The 17390-nt window shown below is 36.5% G+C and overlaps 3 protein-coding genes across 3 annotated transcripts in view; all 3 read right to left on the reverse strand.

Moving 5' to 3' along the window:
- LOC119646171 overlaps nucleotides 1-17390 on the reverse strand; it is a 66779-nt gene that overhangs the window by 37160 nt on the left and 12229 nt on the right. The window lies entirely within an intron of this gene.
- LOC119646168 (probable inactive tRNA-specific adenosine deaminase-like protein 3) overlaps nucleotides 1351-17390 on the reverse strand; it is an 80698-nt gene continuing 64658 nt past the window's right edge. Inside the window, exon 3 of the mRNA XM_038046547.1 lies at nucleotides 1351-3224. Within this exon, the coding sequence (XP_037902475.1) occupies nucleotides 2088-3218 (1131 nt within the window). The 5' untranslated portion in view covers nucleotides 3219-3224 and the 3' untranslated portion in view covers nucleotides 1351-2087. The remainder of the gene's footprint in view (nucleotides 3225-17390) is intronic.
- Nucleotides 14523-15551, reverse strand: LOC119652284 (ATP-dependent DNA helicase PIF1-like). The gene has a single exon (XM_038056317.1). The coding sequence runs from the start codon at nucleotides 15549-15551 to the stop codon at nucleotides 14523-14525; it is 1029 nt and encodes a 342-aa protein (XP_037912245.1).

Genomic DNA, 17390 nt, shown 5'->3' on the forward strand with positions numbered 1-17390 from the left:
GTCAATTTCTCCCTTGTCGAGATTGAAGCCAGCAATTGGGAGTGTCAAAAGCATTGCCTATTGCTGCTATCAAAAACTGGAAACAATAGGAGCAAGTGTTAAAAACAAAAAAAAAAAAAAATAAAAGAATACTGCAAAGTTTATCTAGTCAAGAAGCATTGTGAGTATCGAACTTACTAGCCGGGCGTACACTAAGAAGTTGATGTGTCCATCCTAATGTACTTCTGCTGCAGCAGGTAGTACCTCGGCCATTAACGGAGATCCTGCGATACATAAGCGAATTCGGGATATTCCGTTGGTTGGAAGGGGATCTCAAGTAAAATGCACTACTAAGGTCTAAATGTTCAGAGACTGAGTCCCTTCCCAGGCTTCACATCCATACATACATATTCCTAAAAGAGGCGCGTCAGCCATTTGCCAATTTGTTGAAATGTAAAATTGATAAATCAGTAGCTTACTCCAAACTACAATTTTATTTTATTGTGTATATATATATTTCGGGAGCAACTTGCTCCCGAAATATATATATATATACAATAAAATAAAATTGTAGTGTGGAGTAAGCTACTGGTCTATCAATTTTAGACTTAACTGCAAATAGATGACAATATCTAACTTCTTGTTGAAATGTGTTTCAGATTTTTCGGGACTTTCCGAAAAGCTTGCACTTCTCCGGTGTCCGGATAGCTGAGTGGTTAGAGCGCAAGGCTGTCGTACGAAAGGTCGCGGTTCAAATCTCACTGGTGGCAGTGGAATTTGTATCGTGATTTGACGTCGGAAACCAGTCGACTCAGCTGTGAATGAGTACCTGAGTCAAATCAGGGTAATAATCGCGGGCGAGCGCAATGCTGACCACATTGCCTCCTAGTGTACCGTTACGGTCTTGAATGAAGTGCTCTAACACACTTCAAGGCCCTGATCCAACATGGATTGTTGCGCCAAGGATTATTATTATTGCACTTCTCCACTGTCCAACGTCATGCGTTTCTGAGACGCCCCGCTCGTCAGCCATCCTGGGATAGTGGATTCCTTTGCATAGCTTAGTCCGCAATGGAGAGATTGCCCTTTCTTAATATATGATTATGCACCGCCTTCTCATCAAGGGGTTTACGGTATCTGGCCCGTACCCGACGAAGTTCTTCATTTTGAATTGTGTCTTGCTTGGAATTGTCGAATAATAAACGATTAACGACTTGATTTGGTTTGGAGTTTACTCGAGTAACATCATTTAATTAGTATGAAACCCAATTTAAAATGAAGGGACTGGATATACAGTGAAGAAAATATGATGCTCAAATTTTGCCCATGGCCTTATTCCGTCTTAATTTTACAATAAAACCAACATTTTCAAGAATAATTTAATTTAAAAGCCATTCATATTTTCTGTTATGAGGATCATCTAACGATTCCATGGAAAATTTCCAAGCACAATAAAGACAATAAAATCCAACATAAATTTTAATTGTTTATCCTTCACAAGTCACAATGTGTACTCCTACACATACGTTGCTCTGCTAATTTTGCAAATAAAAATTTCAACCATTTACGTCACGTTCTTAATTTCTAATTGAAATTGTACTTAATTGCGAAAAAAAGTTATTTGAATTTATTAATAAGATGTATATTCTCCGGTTTGCATGCCGACATGAACTGTCTTCAGAATACTGTTATAAGAGCTGGTCAATTGCGGCTTTAAATTCTCAAGTAACAATTCAAGACAAAAGGCATCACTTGGATCTCATAGCAACTGTTCAAGTTAATTGGAAATTGGATCTTTTTTTCAAATGTTTCCTAATTTAACCTAATGGTGACATTCCGTGTTACAGACTGCGGACAAATTATTTCCCAAAAATTTACTGCTTAAATTTGATATTTGAATATAAAACATCCAATGACTCAGGATGACTGGTCATAGAGATAAGCTTTCTGAAGTATGAATTCCTGATTAGTGCGCAATTAAATTTTGAATGGGTCTTTAACTTTTCAGGAAGAAACAAGAGGGAAACCTAATGAAAGAGCACTAAAAGTTGACTTAATAGTGGAATCTTCTCTCGTCAAAATTGTGATTAGTTCAACATCAGTCATGATTAATCAACCATTTCATTTGATTCGAATATCTGGAATACTTCAAAATGATGATTCAAATCTTTTACAGTGTGCAATTTTAAACTGGATCCTAGTGCCCCTTTCTTGGTCTTTTTCATGTAAAAAACCCTTTTGGCTCGACTATGAACTAGAGCCATAGCACACATTAAACACGGCTCCTCCATTAAATAGATGTCGTAACCGGTACATAGATATGGTCCATATTTTGATAAATTGTCCTGCTCCATTGCATCCACATTATTGATTTTCCGATTCGGATCAACTTTTTCTGCTCCGAAATTTAGACTTTCAAAATTTGCATTAAGAAGTTCGTAGTGTATCCTTGAAATGCCACTAAAATTAAGAGTTCCTGTATTTTCCATAAAGTCAATACTATAACTCCAGACTCCCCCATTCTGGGTCCTTGCGACCAAATCGGCTAACACCATCGGGCAATGTAGTAGCGGATTGATTTGGGTTTGCTCTGAAGCTATTGCGACTATATTGTTCGTGCGGGGATCAACACAAATTCCAGCCGTTCTTGATTGTTCATTCTCCGCTAGACATTTAACTGCTGACATTATTTTCATATGAAAGGATTTTTCCGCGTCCTTGAAGTTCTTATTTGAATGTAAGGCTTCCAAATATTTATTTGGATGAAATTTACACGGCCATAATCGATTCATTTCGTCGTACTGCCAGCGCAGTTTTGGTTGGGTTGCAGCAACTTCAGTAATCGACAAATCAATGCAAAGTTCCGCAGCAATGTTAGCGTCTAGTCCTTGATTCTCTAAAAACTGTAGAACGGTATTTCGATGTTGTTCATCAATTATTCTACTGTCGGTTGTCGCACTTGCATCCTTTTTGAACAGAATTATTTGGTTTTTTCGAACACGCTTCAGATGTTGTAAATCCGCTAAGGGTAGTTTGCGGCTCAGCTGGTCAATCAATGTGGATACATTTTTCATATTTTTTATGATGCCAACATACACTCGAGTGGTTTTAACTTGATTAGTGAGCTCGTTGGCTAGAACACATTTTATTTCCATGGGAACATTTCCTGTTTTTTCTCGGGAATTTTCACATTCATCAATCTTTAACGCAAATCTTGGCCGTTTCACTTCAGGTTCCATGTTATTCTGCAATTAGATAAAAAAATATCGGCGTAGTTTTTTTGTCGATGTTTCATCCAGTAGTTTGAAGAATATTTCTGGAGATATGCGGAAGTAAAAAGAATTCATATCCACATATTAAAATTTATTTGTTACAATTCAGATTTTGTTGAAGATTTATTGCAAGCGCTAGTTGTTGTTCGTGGTGATATGTTCACCACTGTCCATTGTGATCTTTCCCAGAAATGTAATAAAGTAATATTCTGCATTTTCCATGGAAATATTAATATACTTTGTAGGAGAGCGTAATTGAAACCATTGTTGCAGCCTAGTTCGAGCTGTTCGGAAAGGCCAATTGTATTGTATTGTAATTGATGACGAATGTTCGATATTTTAAATTGAGGTGTCATTCATTGCATGTAGTTCAATAACGTTATGAAAATTCTAAGAATATCTTGAGTATATGCTGAAATCCTGTGCGTCTTGGTATTGTTGTTTACTTCCAGCGGTCTTATTCCACAATTTTTTTAAGCAAATTATAATAGTTTAATCCACTTTTTCTCACTACCTAAAAGCATGTGTTCCTGTTTTTTGCCCATCAGTCAAAATTTACTCAGGACGTAACGGTACATTGTGGTGTCACAGAAAGACATTCTAACATACCTTAGGGTATGATATCTTTTTGCTTATAAAATCCGGAACTATGCATTGCGTGAGTTCAAACTAAAAACCATCCCTTGAAGAAGAGCCCATTCGTCGTGCTCCTATTAACACGATTTTAATTGCCACATCTGTACTGACATTCCCCTCCAAATTTCAACGCCATAACTTTGTGCGTTTTCACTGTTTCCGGCAACAACACTTTCTAAAAAAGGGTCGTCTATCAGGAGCATGAATGGTTTAAAAGTGCTCGTGAGTCGGGCGACGATGATGAACGTAGCGGCGGGCCACTGGAGGATATGCCGATGATCTTTTTTCGTGCGTATGAAACCGTAGCCGGCCCCAGCTTGGTTACGAAAGACGGAGCGACGGATAGGTGCAGTTTAAATGGCTATAGGACACAGGAGCCACTCAGACGGTAGGGGAGGAAAATGCAGGAACTTTGTAGTTTTAGAGATCACTCACTGAGGATATTATCTAGAGATGGGTAGGTGAGGTATGCAACATTACAAGTTGGGATACCGGAAGCTAGACGCTTCAGGTATGAAAGGTTTTGTGTATTTCTTTTATATAGAGATTTGAGTGTGCATTTGTCCCATTGTATACCAAAAACTGCTTAAAAACTATTGTTACTGGTGATGAAACATGATGTTTTCAATACGTATCGGCGCTAAATGGCGGTCACCAGAAGAAGGAAATCCTAAACAAGTCGGGAAACCGGAAGCTAGACGCTTCAGGTACGAAAGGTTTTGTGTATTTCTTTTATAAAGAGATTTGGGTGTGCATTTGTCCCATTAGTACGTAGCACGTAATATATGCATATATTATGTGAAAATATCCACTTTTAAGTGATATTGACATTCATAGTCTTGAATTTGCAGACGAGCGACAGTTTTGACCTAGTATAACTTTGTTAGTAATAGTGCGATTTTCACCTAATTTGGCAGGATCATGCTCTATACTGTAACCTACATTACTGCAAAATTTTGTGATTCTAGGGGTGAACTTAAGGGGGGTTTTCCTGACAATTACTAAAAATTATAGTAACGTACAATTATTAACTTTATTTGCACAGATATCGGTATGGAGGGTATTTCGGAGCCTAGGCACCATATAGTGGCAGCACCCTGTTTTTTGAGATTTTTCGGTTGGGTAGTTTCTGAGAATGGGTTCGTTAAAACCCCCCCTTGAACCCCCCGCACTCCCAGCCTTTCCAACAAATGTCAAAACTAAGACCGGTTTCGAAAAGTACTAACCGAGACCTTTAATTTGATACCCCACATGACTATATTTGATGAAAAAAAATGTACACCCTCCTTTTGCATATATGGGGAGCCCCCCTTAAATTCGACGTAAAAGGATGTAATTCACTATATGCGTGAGCGTTCACAGTTCCAATCTTTCTACCAAATTTTGCCAATCGCTACAACTGTCTCCGAGAAAAATGCGTGTGACGGACAGACGGACAGACAGACAGACAGTAAACCGATTTTAATAAGGTCTTGTGTTTACACGGACCGGTTTCCGACTGGCTTTGAGCTTGCTTTAGGTTTGTTTCGAACTTGCTTTAGGTTAGCTTTGGACTAGTTTCGGGCAGACTTCGGATTTGCTTTTATGTTGGTTTCGGGCTGGCTTTGGGCTAGAAAATGATTTCGGGTGCATGTTCATATGGGGATGCAAATTCTTGGTTTTAAGTTATAGATTGTAATGTTACGGATTAGAAAAGAAAGCACTACCTCCCAACAAGATGAGAAACATAAAGTTCAGTCTCGTTGCTTGGCGGTTTTATAACCCAATTTCGCTTATCTGGAGTTCAAAAACTTTCTCCATTACGATCTTTTACTCAGCTCTCAACAAATGTGCATTTTATAGGCCGACAGTAATCAGTAGACGATGGACGCGGGTTGACCCACAGTAGCCATAAACAAGTCAGTTATGAAGGTTTTGTTGGTTTCTTCTTTGAGTATATTTGAGTGCAGAACTATCCCATTTGCATGAAGCCCGTTATGTATATGGATTTAGCATGTCAGACTACTCACTTTAGTGTGATACTGAAATATAGTTGCAGTAAATTTACGCGGAGAAGTCAAGCTTTCAACTACTGTAACTTTGTTAATAATAGTATGATTTTGATCAAACTTGGGGGTAATATGCTTCATATTATATTCTATACTACTGCCAACTCTGGGATAAACTTAACTCAATTTCCCCAAAAATATGGAAATATACTATTATTAACTTATATTGAGCAGATATCGATATGGAGAGTATTTTGGAGCCTGGACACCATACAGGGGCCACTTCATGATTTTTTTCAGATTTTTCGGTTGGGTAGTTTCTGAGAATGGGCCCGTTAAAGAAATCATCGCTTTTGACCCTTCCCGCCTTTCTAGCAAATCTCAAAACTAAGACCGGCTCCGAAAAGTACTAATCGAGACTTTTCATTTGATACCCAACATGACTATATTCGGTGAAAAAACATTTTGCATGTATGGGGACCCCCCTCCCCCCTTAACCTCAACGTAGAAGGATATCATTCAGTGCATGTCTGGGCGTTCATAGTTCACTAAAGTTCGTATCAATTGGTATAGTCGTTTCTGAGAAAAGTTCGTGTGACAGACAGAGACAGACATTAGTAGCATTGCTCTCCCCTCTGGGTCGTCTCCGGCTGACGTTGAACCGATTTTAATAAGGTTTTGTTTTGCAAAGAAAACCTTAAAAAGAAATATTCATCGACGCTTAATGCAACATTGGTGACCGTATATTGGCTATGGCTGGTATTGTCATTGAATCTCCATTGGCATGTTAGTTTTAATTCTTTCCCTTCATCTCTACACCCAATTCTGCTTTCAGTCGAAAAAGTTACAAAAGAGTCTACGCAAAAGGAAATTTCAGTTGGAACATTTTGGTGTGATCTTCAAATTTAATGAATAAATGCTGGGAAAGCAGTCGGTATGCATATCGTTAATCACAGACATAAAAAAGTTATACTTTCTAAGTCAATGTATAAAACTCGGGCCTGGGGATAATTTAAAGATGATTGCTGATCACTAATTGAAGAGTTTGCAGCCATATCTGCAGCAAAGCTCCTTCACTCGCATTTCTATCTAGCGCAACTGAATGAAGTCTAAAGTCTTCCACAAAGTTCGCCTGGCCTAGGCTACGTTACAATGCTTGTAGGGTCCACTGACGACTGTACATATTGCAGGAGCGGAAAAGCGAAGCGCAGATGAAATTTTTACGATTTTTACCGACTTTGTCCAATTTTTTCTTAAACTTGAGATAAAAAAGCGTGCTCATGTTGCTGATTTTCCTTTGCAATTCTTCCCTTGCTATGCTATAACCTAGGAAGTCTCATTCAGACGTACACAAGCTACACAGCAAATTCAAGTGTATACATAAGGCAACTAAAATATGTAAGAATTACCAAAGGATATATCAATAATGGTAATTATTCTGACTTGACAGGCCAGCAAGACAGTTTAGTGACAAATATTTGGAGACGGGTTTCTATTCAAAATATGAGGCGTTTCACACGAAAAATAAAGTATAACTGAAGTAGCGGTTATTTAAAAAAAGAATGATTCCTTAATTTCCGCCATTGTTATTCGGATTTAACAATTGTCGAGGGTCCTCCTATTAATACCAAATAGTAAAAAACTCGTCAAACTATGGTATATTTCGATTATTGTCCACTGGACGATGCATTGTGCGTCGGCGTTATTTTTTTCAAGAATAACTGCAATTCTATTAGGATATTTCGAATGGTGTGTCCAATGGTTTACATACAGTAGAAATCAGTAATAAAAGCTTCTTCTCAAAGCATGTTTTTTGGTGCGCGGAGTAGCATAGAGAAAAATCTAATGAACAGAATTAATCCAATTTTCCTTAAATTTGGGAGAACCTTTTGCAATAAGAAAGCGACAAAAAACGAATCTGGTATGTTCCTAAGGTTGGCAAATTGTCAAAATTGAAAATTGATGGCCCAATTTAGGTGCGTGCAGTGGATTTTCATCTAAACTAATGGTTTATTTAATGGATTTTAAAAGATCAATTGAACTTAAGATGCAATACCTCATGTCGTGGTTGTGTTAATGCGTGTGAAAACTTAATTTAGACTACCAGAATGTCATCAAACGTTCAACCACTGTCCTATTCGTTTAATTTGATTCCGTCAGACTTCTGGTTCCTCCAAAAACTAAAAGAAATCATGTGGTCATTGTGGTATCAACACGATTGATTAAAAGTGTCATCGAAAAGGGCGCTTAAAGCCATTCTGGAAATCAACTCTAACAAATGTCACTGCAGGCGAGAATGGAGGGGAAAGAGTTTCCTTTATTTGCTAATAATAATTTCAAATATATACAAATACGTAATTCGGAAACCAACTGTCTCCTTCTTCAGTGTTTCATCTTCTGAAAATTTTCTTTATGATTTGGGTTTTTAAAGCTATTCGTTTTGTCTGCCCTACATAAATCATTTCGCATACACTTCCTCTTATCCTTAACCGATTGCATTCGAGTCCTCAGTAAATATCGTCTAATGATTGAAGTAACCCGGAATCCACGCCATCCTTTGGATGTTCTGAGTCAGCTCCAAGTACCCGTTGCCTTGATTTTGTGTTTGCTCCTGGAGGAATGTGGAAAATGTTTGCCTTAAGGCCTGGCGTAGTTTCATTTGGATCCGATTTACGATGACGTTCCTGTTATACCTGTTTTTCTTGGCTGTGCCATTTGCGTGCTGGTACGTGGATAAGTCGATCAGAAAGTGGAAGTGAAATATATCACAAATTGAGAAAGACGACAACTCCATTGTGGGTTTTGCCATGCAATGGAATCTACTATCACAGAATGATTGACGTTTGGTCGCCAGAGGACTATGCGGAGGAGGACTGCAAGTTTCTCAGAAAATGGTGGAGAGAATTGATGCATATTGCCAGGACTCGATAGCAACGGTACGAAGGTGGGGTTGACGCGCAATGTTCCGCATATGTATTTAAGGTAATAATAATAGGTAATCTCGCGTTGCCAATTACATTCACATACTTATTTGAAACAAAATAGTCGAGAATCATCTTAACTACTTTAATTGCCTCTTTTACCAATGTTATTTAATTGTGGGAATGTTAGCCACGGTCGCCCGGTAGAGAAGTCATTCTAACGGTTATACCATTTAGCATGAAATTCGGCAGAAATGTTGAAACTGGCAACAGACAATTTTGTTTTTCTTCTTCTGCGTAGATTTCTCTATTATTTCGTCACTGGTGCAAAACAAAAGTGGAAAAAACAGCCATAACCTATCAACCTCCTTCTACTGCTTCTTATATAAAAATATTTGAATGGGAATTTGCCCCATTTTTATGCAGCTCGTAATGTTTATGCATTTAGTTTTTCAGACCATTCACTTTAATTTGGTGCCTATTACAGCTTTGTTAGAAATAGTGCGATTTTCATCAAATTTGGCCATATCGTGGCCTATAGTATAGTCTATGATAATTGAAGATTCTAGGACAAAGTTAAGGGCGCTTCCTAGTCAAATTTTAAAATATACACTAATCATAAATATGGTAATATACTAGTGTTAGCTTTATCGGTATCGGTAGGGAGGATATTTTGAGGCCTAGGCACCGTTCATTATTTTTTCACATTTTTGGGTTGGTTAGTTTTTGGAAATAGGTCCCCGAAAGAAATTATCATTTTCCAGCACCCACACTCCCCCCGTTTTAAATTAAACGTCAGAACTGAGGCCAGCTTTGGAAAGTGTACATTGAGATTTACGCTCCCCCTTTGCATGTATGGGGACCTCCACTTAAACTCAGCGCAGAACTGTATTACTCACTGTATGCGAGGGGATTCACAGTTCCCACCTTTCTGCGAAATTTCATATCAATAGAAGTAACCTTCTCAGAGATAAAGGATGTGACAAACAGACAGCCGGACAGACAGTAAATCGATTTTAATCAGGTTTTGTGTTAAACAAAATTTTAGAAAAAACCGTTAATCGAAATTTCGTCCCGCTTATTACTTACATCAAAAGTTCTACTTCTCAGCTTTTGATGTAAGTAATAAGCGGGACGAAATTTCGATTAACGGTTTTTTCTTCGTTAAAAATCTGTAATTTTGGGAAAATATTGGTTTCTAATGAAATGGAAACAATAAAAAAAAAATAATATAAATCCAAATTAATCTTTCGCACTAAAGGCATATTTTAGCAAATTATTCTGACAGTTTCCTTAAGGGGGAAAGCCTCGGGAGTAAAATTTTCGATCTTGTATTTGGTAGGGACCTTAGACTTTCTATTAAGCTCAAACATTCCAAATACATTCTTAACGTTCTCTGTAAATGAATTTTTAAAGCAAAAAAAGGAAAGTGCCAAATTTGAAAGTACTGTAGGATCTTTCCCCCTTAATGCCTAGTCAATGATTATCACATTAAATTAAAACCATTAATATGGTAATTCAGATAATGTTTTTTCAACGGATCAGCATCCTGAATTATGATACCTCTTCATAAAAAGAAGGTTGAAGTTCCGGAATGGTTGATCTCCCTTAAGTAAGTTTCTGGTCCTGCATTTTTTTCTATTCTCATTAGGAAGCTATTCATTTGAATAAAATTCTACCGGCCGTGATAGTATATTGGCAGCGGATAAACACTCGTAAATCCCAATGAAAAAATACTTCTCTTTAACCTGTTTCAGAGTAAACCTTATCATAAACTACCAATTTTACGAAAGTACGCCAAATATGTAAATATTAACTTAAGTGAACGATATCAATATATTCCAGACTAGTCTTTCGGCTTTGATCTGGTTTTGAATCACGGCAGGGATAAATCCCCCTTTGATAAAATCGGAGTTGTGAATATATTTTTATAAATAAGATATTTGCGATAATCTCGGTTCGATAACTGACGGATGGCTTTTATGTTTGATTTAACTTCAATTCACAATAGTGATACTTAGTTTTCATTGATTTTTTGAATCTACACCAGCATGTAGGATTTCAATTCATGTATAGAAAGTTAGAACTATTGCGGATTCAATCCACAATTCTTTTACAAGGCTGAATTTCGGACGTGTTTATGTATTACAAGTGGAAGATTTCCAGAACCAGAAAGTCAGATATGGTTGAAATTAGACCTCAATCTCAAGAGAGAAAATCTTGCAAAGTAAATGAGTTTCGGGAACATGATTCTACATTTTATTGCGTATTAACTCATGCTGGCTATGCATACACCACACTGTAAAACAAGTTTTCTCAACACTGTTTTGAAGCAGCTACAAACCATAGTCTCACAAAAAACTGAACACGGTTACGCATGATGTCAGACGCACAAATATTACTAAGCAATTTATAGGTGAGTTTTTGCCGATTTCAATGATAATTTCTTTCATAAATTAACGTTCAATAAACTCTAGCCCTAAATCAAAGGCATTGTGTTGGATTTGATTACAACCAATGGTAGATTCAACTTAAAGTGAATAATTGTATTTTTCCATATTGTAAGAGCGCGAAGTGTTGATCATTATTGACGTATAGAGTGAAACGAGAGCTAAACGGATAAAATGGGGCGAAATTTAGTTTCAAACTGGATTTCCTCACACACACTATTCTGCATTTTATGAATTGGTATTTTGATTTAGTAATATGAATAACATACTTAAAACTTACAAAGAGTTAAACATAAATAGTGGGTTAAGTGCGGTTGGTATTATATTCCTACTTTGAAGATAACATTTTCAGGCCCGATGTTTAGTAACGGAGGCGACACAAAGCCAATTGCATCCATTCATATATTTTATTGGATACACCATTAATTATAATTATTGTTGGTATAATTATTTCCGTAGTCATTCCGTAGTGTGTTTTATTTCAGTGTGTTAACATGTGATTAAGTTCGTTCCACCCAAATGACATATGTTGTGTTTTTCTTACTTCGGCCTCTGAGATGCAGTTTTTATGTTACATATCTACGCGAAAACGTAGATAAATTTATCATTCAAATGGCAACGTCCACAAAAATGACATTTCTTATTTTATTGGTAAATTCCTTCCGAATATCATCGATTTTTATCTTGTTTCTTCTTGCTTGTTTCAACATTGCAATACTATCTCAATTTTTCAAATCGAGTAGTACTCGCTCAATCCCTGCAGAAAAATGTCCAACTCGATTGGAAAATCTGGGAAAGCAAATGTAAAAAATGGTTACAAGTGGAATGACCAAAATTACCTTCCGAGTAGGCTTTTGCCTACCACGAAGGCAAATTTATCTAAAATCATGAAAATGTGCTGGAGTTAGGTGCAGCTGTACTAAAATGGCCCATCGAAACGGGCTCTCGGTCGCATGTGATTTAGAGCGAGAAAGGAAAGATCTAAGAAGGATCATATCTTCACCCAACATTTCTGTACTTCAACCTTCAGAGGGGATGTTCGTTACAAAAATTTGTAAAGTGTAGATTGAGTATTGAGAAGGAAGAAGAGGATTTATCCTCAATTTGTATACTCGTCAGTTAAAGGGTTAGTCTACGGTTTGAGAAAACTTATTAGAATTTTACACTTCAGTTCTACAAGTATCACTGTACAAAAATTCACGTGTTCTTAACCGATGCGTGGGTTTGCGTCGAAAAAACCAAACAAACATGGTGATATCCCGTAAACCGTACGAGCCAAACTTATGTTTCGTCTTGCCTTCATTGATGTGCAATCCAAGATCTCCCTCTCCCCCGCCATCTTTTGTATGAATATTTGGGTGGGGAACTATCCCATTTGTATGTAGCCCGCAATGTATACGTACATTTATTATGTCAAAGTATTCACTTTAGTGTGATACCGATATTTAGTATTTTGGGTTGCAGTAAGTCTACAATTTTAATAGCCTGTAACTTTATCAATAATAGTACAATACGATTTTGATCAAACTTTATACCTCAGTCTATATTCCTGCAACTGTAGGGTAAACCCAGTAATATACTATTATTAGCTGTATTTGAGTAGATATTGTTATGAAGAGCATTTTAAGGTCTAGGCCTTTCGGTTGGGTAGTTCTTGAGAATAGATTCGTTAGAGAAATCACCATTTTCAACCCCACCTTAGTATCAATCGGTATAGCCGTTTCCGAGAAAAGTGAATAGGACAGACAGACATTGAACCGATTTTAAAAAGGTTATGATTTATAAACAAAAAAGCAATAAAGTGCTTATGCGAAATTAAAAGGTCTTTCCCCTTTAGAGCTTTAAGAGTTGGCTTTACATTTATATAAATCGTAATTTCGGCAAACTTCAAGCAATTTAGACTGGTTCCCGGAAAGGCCTCGATAGTTCCGGTGATTTCAAAGTCAATGACACCGGGATTTTTTTTAAAAAGTAAATCATCTGAAGACAAACCGTTAATAATCTTTCTTTTTGGGAAATTTTGAATTTAACGAAAGCTGTTCTCAGTTACCGGTGCAGTATGTAATATGGATTCGCTGGTGAAATATCCTTCAAAAACTTTAAATCAGTCAGTAATTTTCACAGTAATTTTATGTCTCAGATCGAGCGTAAATATGAGCATGGCATTTGAATATTTTCTATCCAAAAAATGTACATATATAATTAGTTATATAATTGCTTGAAAATTTAAAAGGCGTGATTTCTTTGATTTTAAAAACGGAATAGGCTCTAGCCAGTCACGTCGCATTGACTGCTTTTATAAAGAACAAGTCGGGAAAGCGGAAGTTGGACGCCTCAGGTATGAAAGGTTTTGTGTATTCCTTTTATAAAGACATTTGAGTGTGCACTTGTCCCATTAGTACGTAGCATGTAATATATGCATATACAATATTATGTGAGAATATCCCCATTCAGTCTTGAATTTACGAAGAAGCGACAACCTTGACCTGTTATAACCTTGTTACTAATAGTGCAATTTCCACCAAACTTGGTAGGATCATGCTCTATGTTATCCCAAAATTGCATGGTGCTAGAATGAGCTTAAGGGGGGTTTTGCAGTCAATTACTAAAACTAATATTATTAACTTTGTTAATAATATTATAATACTATATATGCCACATATAGTGGCAAATTCCTGATTTATTTCAAATTTTTAGTTTGGGTAGTTTCTGCGAATGGGTTCTAGCTTAAAGACATGATCACTTTCGGCCTCCGCACTACCCACTTTTCCTACTAACCGAGACCTTTACAATATTAGGGAATTGTTATTGTGTACAAATTAATTTTTTTAAAAATGGAAATGGATTTAAGTGCTTAGGGGAAAGCTACCAATTGTTAGATTTATTTTAAAATGAATAAAATTAATCATTTTAAATGTTGGATGTAAATAGATGTTGGAATGGAAGTTAAGAAATTGAAAGGAGTATATTGGGAAAGCTAGGTGTTAATATTTGAGAGAACGAAGAAATATTGCATACTAGCTGACCCGGCAGACTTCGAACGGCCTCAATCGATAAATAAAAGACCCAAACTTTTGTATAAAATAATTTTAAAACAAACAAAACGAATCCGTATTAAATAAAAAAGCATATTGTGAATGAATCATGAAATTTTATTATTACTTTCGACACTTCATGTTGCTTAATTACAAAATAGAGCTTTCCTGAGATACTGGCTATTTATAAGGATTAAATTTGATATTGACAGGCTCACACTGCTATGATACAGTTTGTTAATCAATTTAAAGCTTTCTCATAAACTATATTTTTTGTTTTGTTTTGTGGTGCGTAAATAAACAAAGAAGACGGTTGTCCGACACGCGAATACGCGACGTATAATTGTCCATGCGCGAAACAGGGAAACTCCAAGTTGATTCCGCAAACTTCTAACGACTGTCCTTGCGATTTATTTATGGTCATCGCAAAGGCCAGGCGTAGTGAAAATTGTAAGCGTTTAAAATCGAATGGTAAATCCGTTGGAATCATTGGTATCCGCGGTATCAAGGCATCCTCTCCTTTGTATTTTCCTTTTATGATTGTTGCCTCAATGACGTTATTCATCAGCTTTTCCACAACCAGTCTTGTTCCATTGCACAGTCGAGGTTGATTAATGTTACGCAGCACCATGACAACTGACCCTATTTTTAACTGCAAATTGTGAGGTAGTAATCCAGACAATTCCAGTGAATTTAAAAACTCCGTGGGATAGTTTACAACATCATCCTGGTTCATAACGGTGTCGACTGATTTGAAGGAAACCAACTGTCCTGGAAGAAAATTCTGAATGGTCGCATTGAGATCCTCGACATCTTTATTTTTCGCCGCCAATATTGCTCGTTCACCCAGCCAATTATGGTTATTTAACTTTTGCGCTACATCTGGGAAAATACGCTGAATAAGCTCTTCTTTTGAGTCTGTGATGTGACAGAAATCTGTGGGTAACGTGATGAATCCGGTCGAGGTGTTCACTGCAACTTTATTATTTCCAATGTCTAACAACTGCTTTGCAAACACATTCGCAGTATCATCTTCTTCCAAAAATACTTGCATGTTAGTTGTTAATTGGAGCGTCTTTACATACTGCCACAAATTCGATTGTTTTAGGCATGCATTTAGTTCATCAGCAACAGTTGATCGGGGAATACCTGGAAGAGTCTGACGAAAATCACCTGACAACAGAATCATGGCCCCACCGAAAATAGTTGGCTTGTCACGAAGATCTTTCAACGTTCTGTCCAGTGCCTCCAGTGACCTCTTATGGGCCATTGTGCATTCATCCCAAACAATCAATTTGCATACCTGTAGGATCTTGTTTAGAAAAAAACGTTTATATGAGAAAAAGAAAAGTGCTGTTTTCAGGGATTTACCGGCAATTATTCGAATTTTTCTCACCTCCACGAACATTTCAAAACCAAGATAACATAAATCCGTTCAGCCGTTCTCGAGTTTTAGCGAGACAAACGAACAGCAATTGATTTTTATATATAAGATTATTAAATGTATCCTCCCGTCAGATTTCCCTGGAAAAGGCGCAGAAAATGTTGCATATGTCGAAAAGGCATGGACACCCCAATTTCGTTTCTATCTTTTTTTTTATAAGTGAAATTTCTAACTTCAAAGTGTGTGAATGAGCATTCAAAATTTTAACTCGATAGCTCTTGTCATTTGTTTTTGTGACAGGTTAGAAAAAAAAGTAATTTTTCGTGTTTCAACAGTGCGAAATATGCCTGCATTTCAATTACTTTTTTCCATTGTATTTTGGATACATGTTTTTTGTGGATTACGCTCCTTTTAACTTTTCGCTTATATTATTATATGTCAGCAAAAGAGGACACATAAATAAATAGCACGTGTTGTCACTTACTTTTCCCAATTTACTAAACCTTGCCAAAATGAAACAATGTCTTTATATGTGTTACCATTCAAAAAAATCTACGTTGTTTACCACCCGGGTGCCCAAGCACAGATTTATGAGTAATACTGTAGCTCAAAAGTAGTTCATATATTAGACAGATATTGACTAAGTTATGGTTCATGAAGGTATTTAAAGTGAATAAAATATTATATAGTGAGTTTTTTTTATTATCATATGTTATTGAATCACAAATAGTGGTTTGTAATCCTGAATCAGGTATAATACCCAGTATACCTTCTTAATTCAGATAATTCCAATTTCCTCGAATTGAAAAGATAAGTAAAAAGGAAGATCTCTATATTCTTTGATATCTGAGAAACATTCTGTAACATTGTTGGAGCAAATTTATACATTTTGGAGGCAGTTTAGTTTAGTTTAGTATGCTTTTGTATACTCAAAGAAGAAAGATACACACGTTGCATGGCTATTACAAGCACAGTTCGGATATTCCCGCATGTTGATCGGTATATTATTTAACATTTTTTTGTAAAATTAAATAAAGCTTTTCGTTTTTATAAGACACATGTTTATGTATTTTTTAGATGATGACATAGCCACAGATAATTATATTTTATAGTAAAACTAAAACGGTGTCGATATCGTGAGCCAAATGTACGTATAGATGGTCGCTAGCGTTTTTCCTCAATACCCTTGATGCTTACATCTTTTATTAGGAAAATATAGTTATTCCTAAAAAGAACAACCAACGGAGACTTTTAGTATGATAACTGGCAGAAGAATTAGCAATATAGACGAGTGAAGATCAAGTTTCAAATCAACAGATTATGCGAAATCAACCAGTGAAATTAGCGGTCAAATGTTAAGAAGACAAACCAAATTATAGTAGAGGTTACTGGTGCCAATCAAGTGCGAGACAATACTGGCAAAAAGGTTATAGTAGGATCATGCCTCATTTGCAGTAACCAACCTATTTGCAAACGGAGAAAGACCAGGAAATAATAATCAACGCGTGTTCGCGATATTTTTAGCAAAAAGTTCTTAGGAATTAAAACGCAACACTGTCTCCGTCGCTATAGTAACTTTTTATTCTGTAAATATTGATATTTCGGGAACAACTTGTTCCCTTCTTCAGTCCCGGGTGTATACAATGACGGAGACGATGTTGAGTTTTAATTTCTAGTTGCAATAAGTGTAAAAATCCGTTGGTGATGAACATCCGGCAAAAATAA

Source organism: Hermetia illucens, chromosome 1 (genome assembly GCF_905115235.1).
Source record: "Hermetia illucens chromosome 1, iHerIll2.2.curated.20191125, whole genome shotgun sequence".
Taxonomy (NCBI): Eukaryota; Metazoa; Arthropoda; class Insecta; order Diptera; family Stratiomyidae; genus Hermetia; species Hermetia illucens.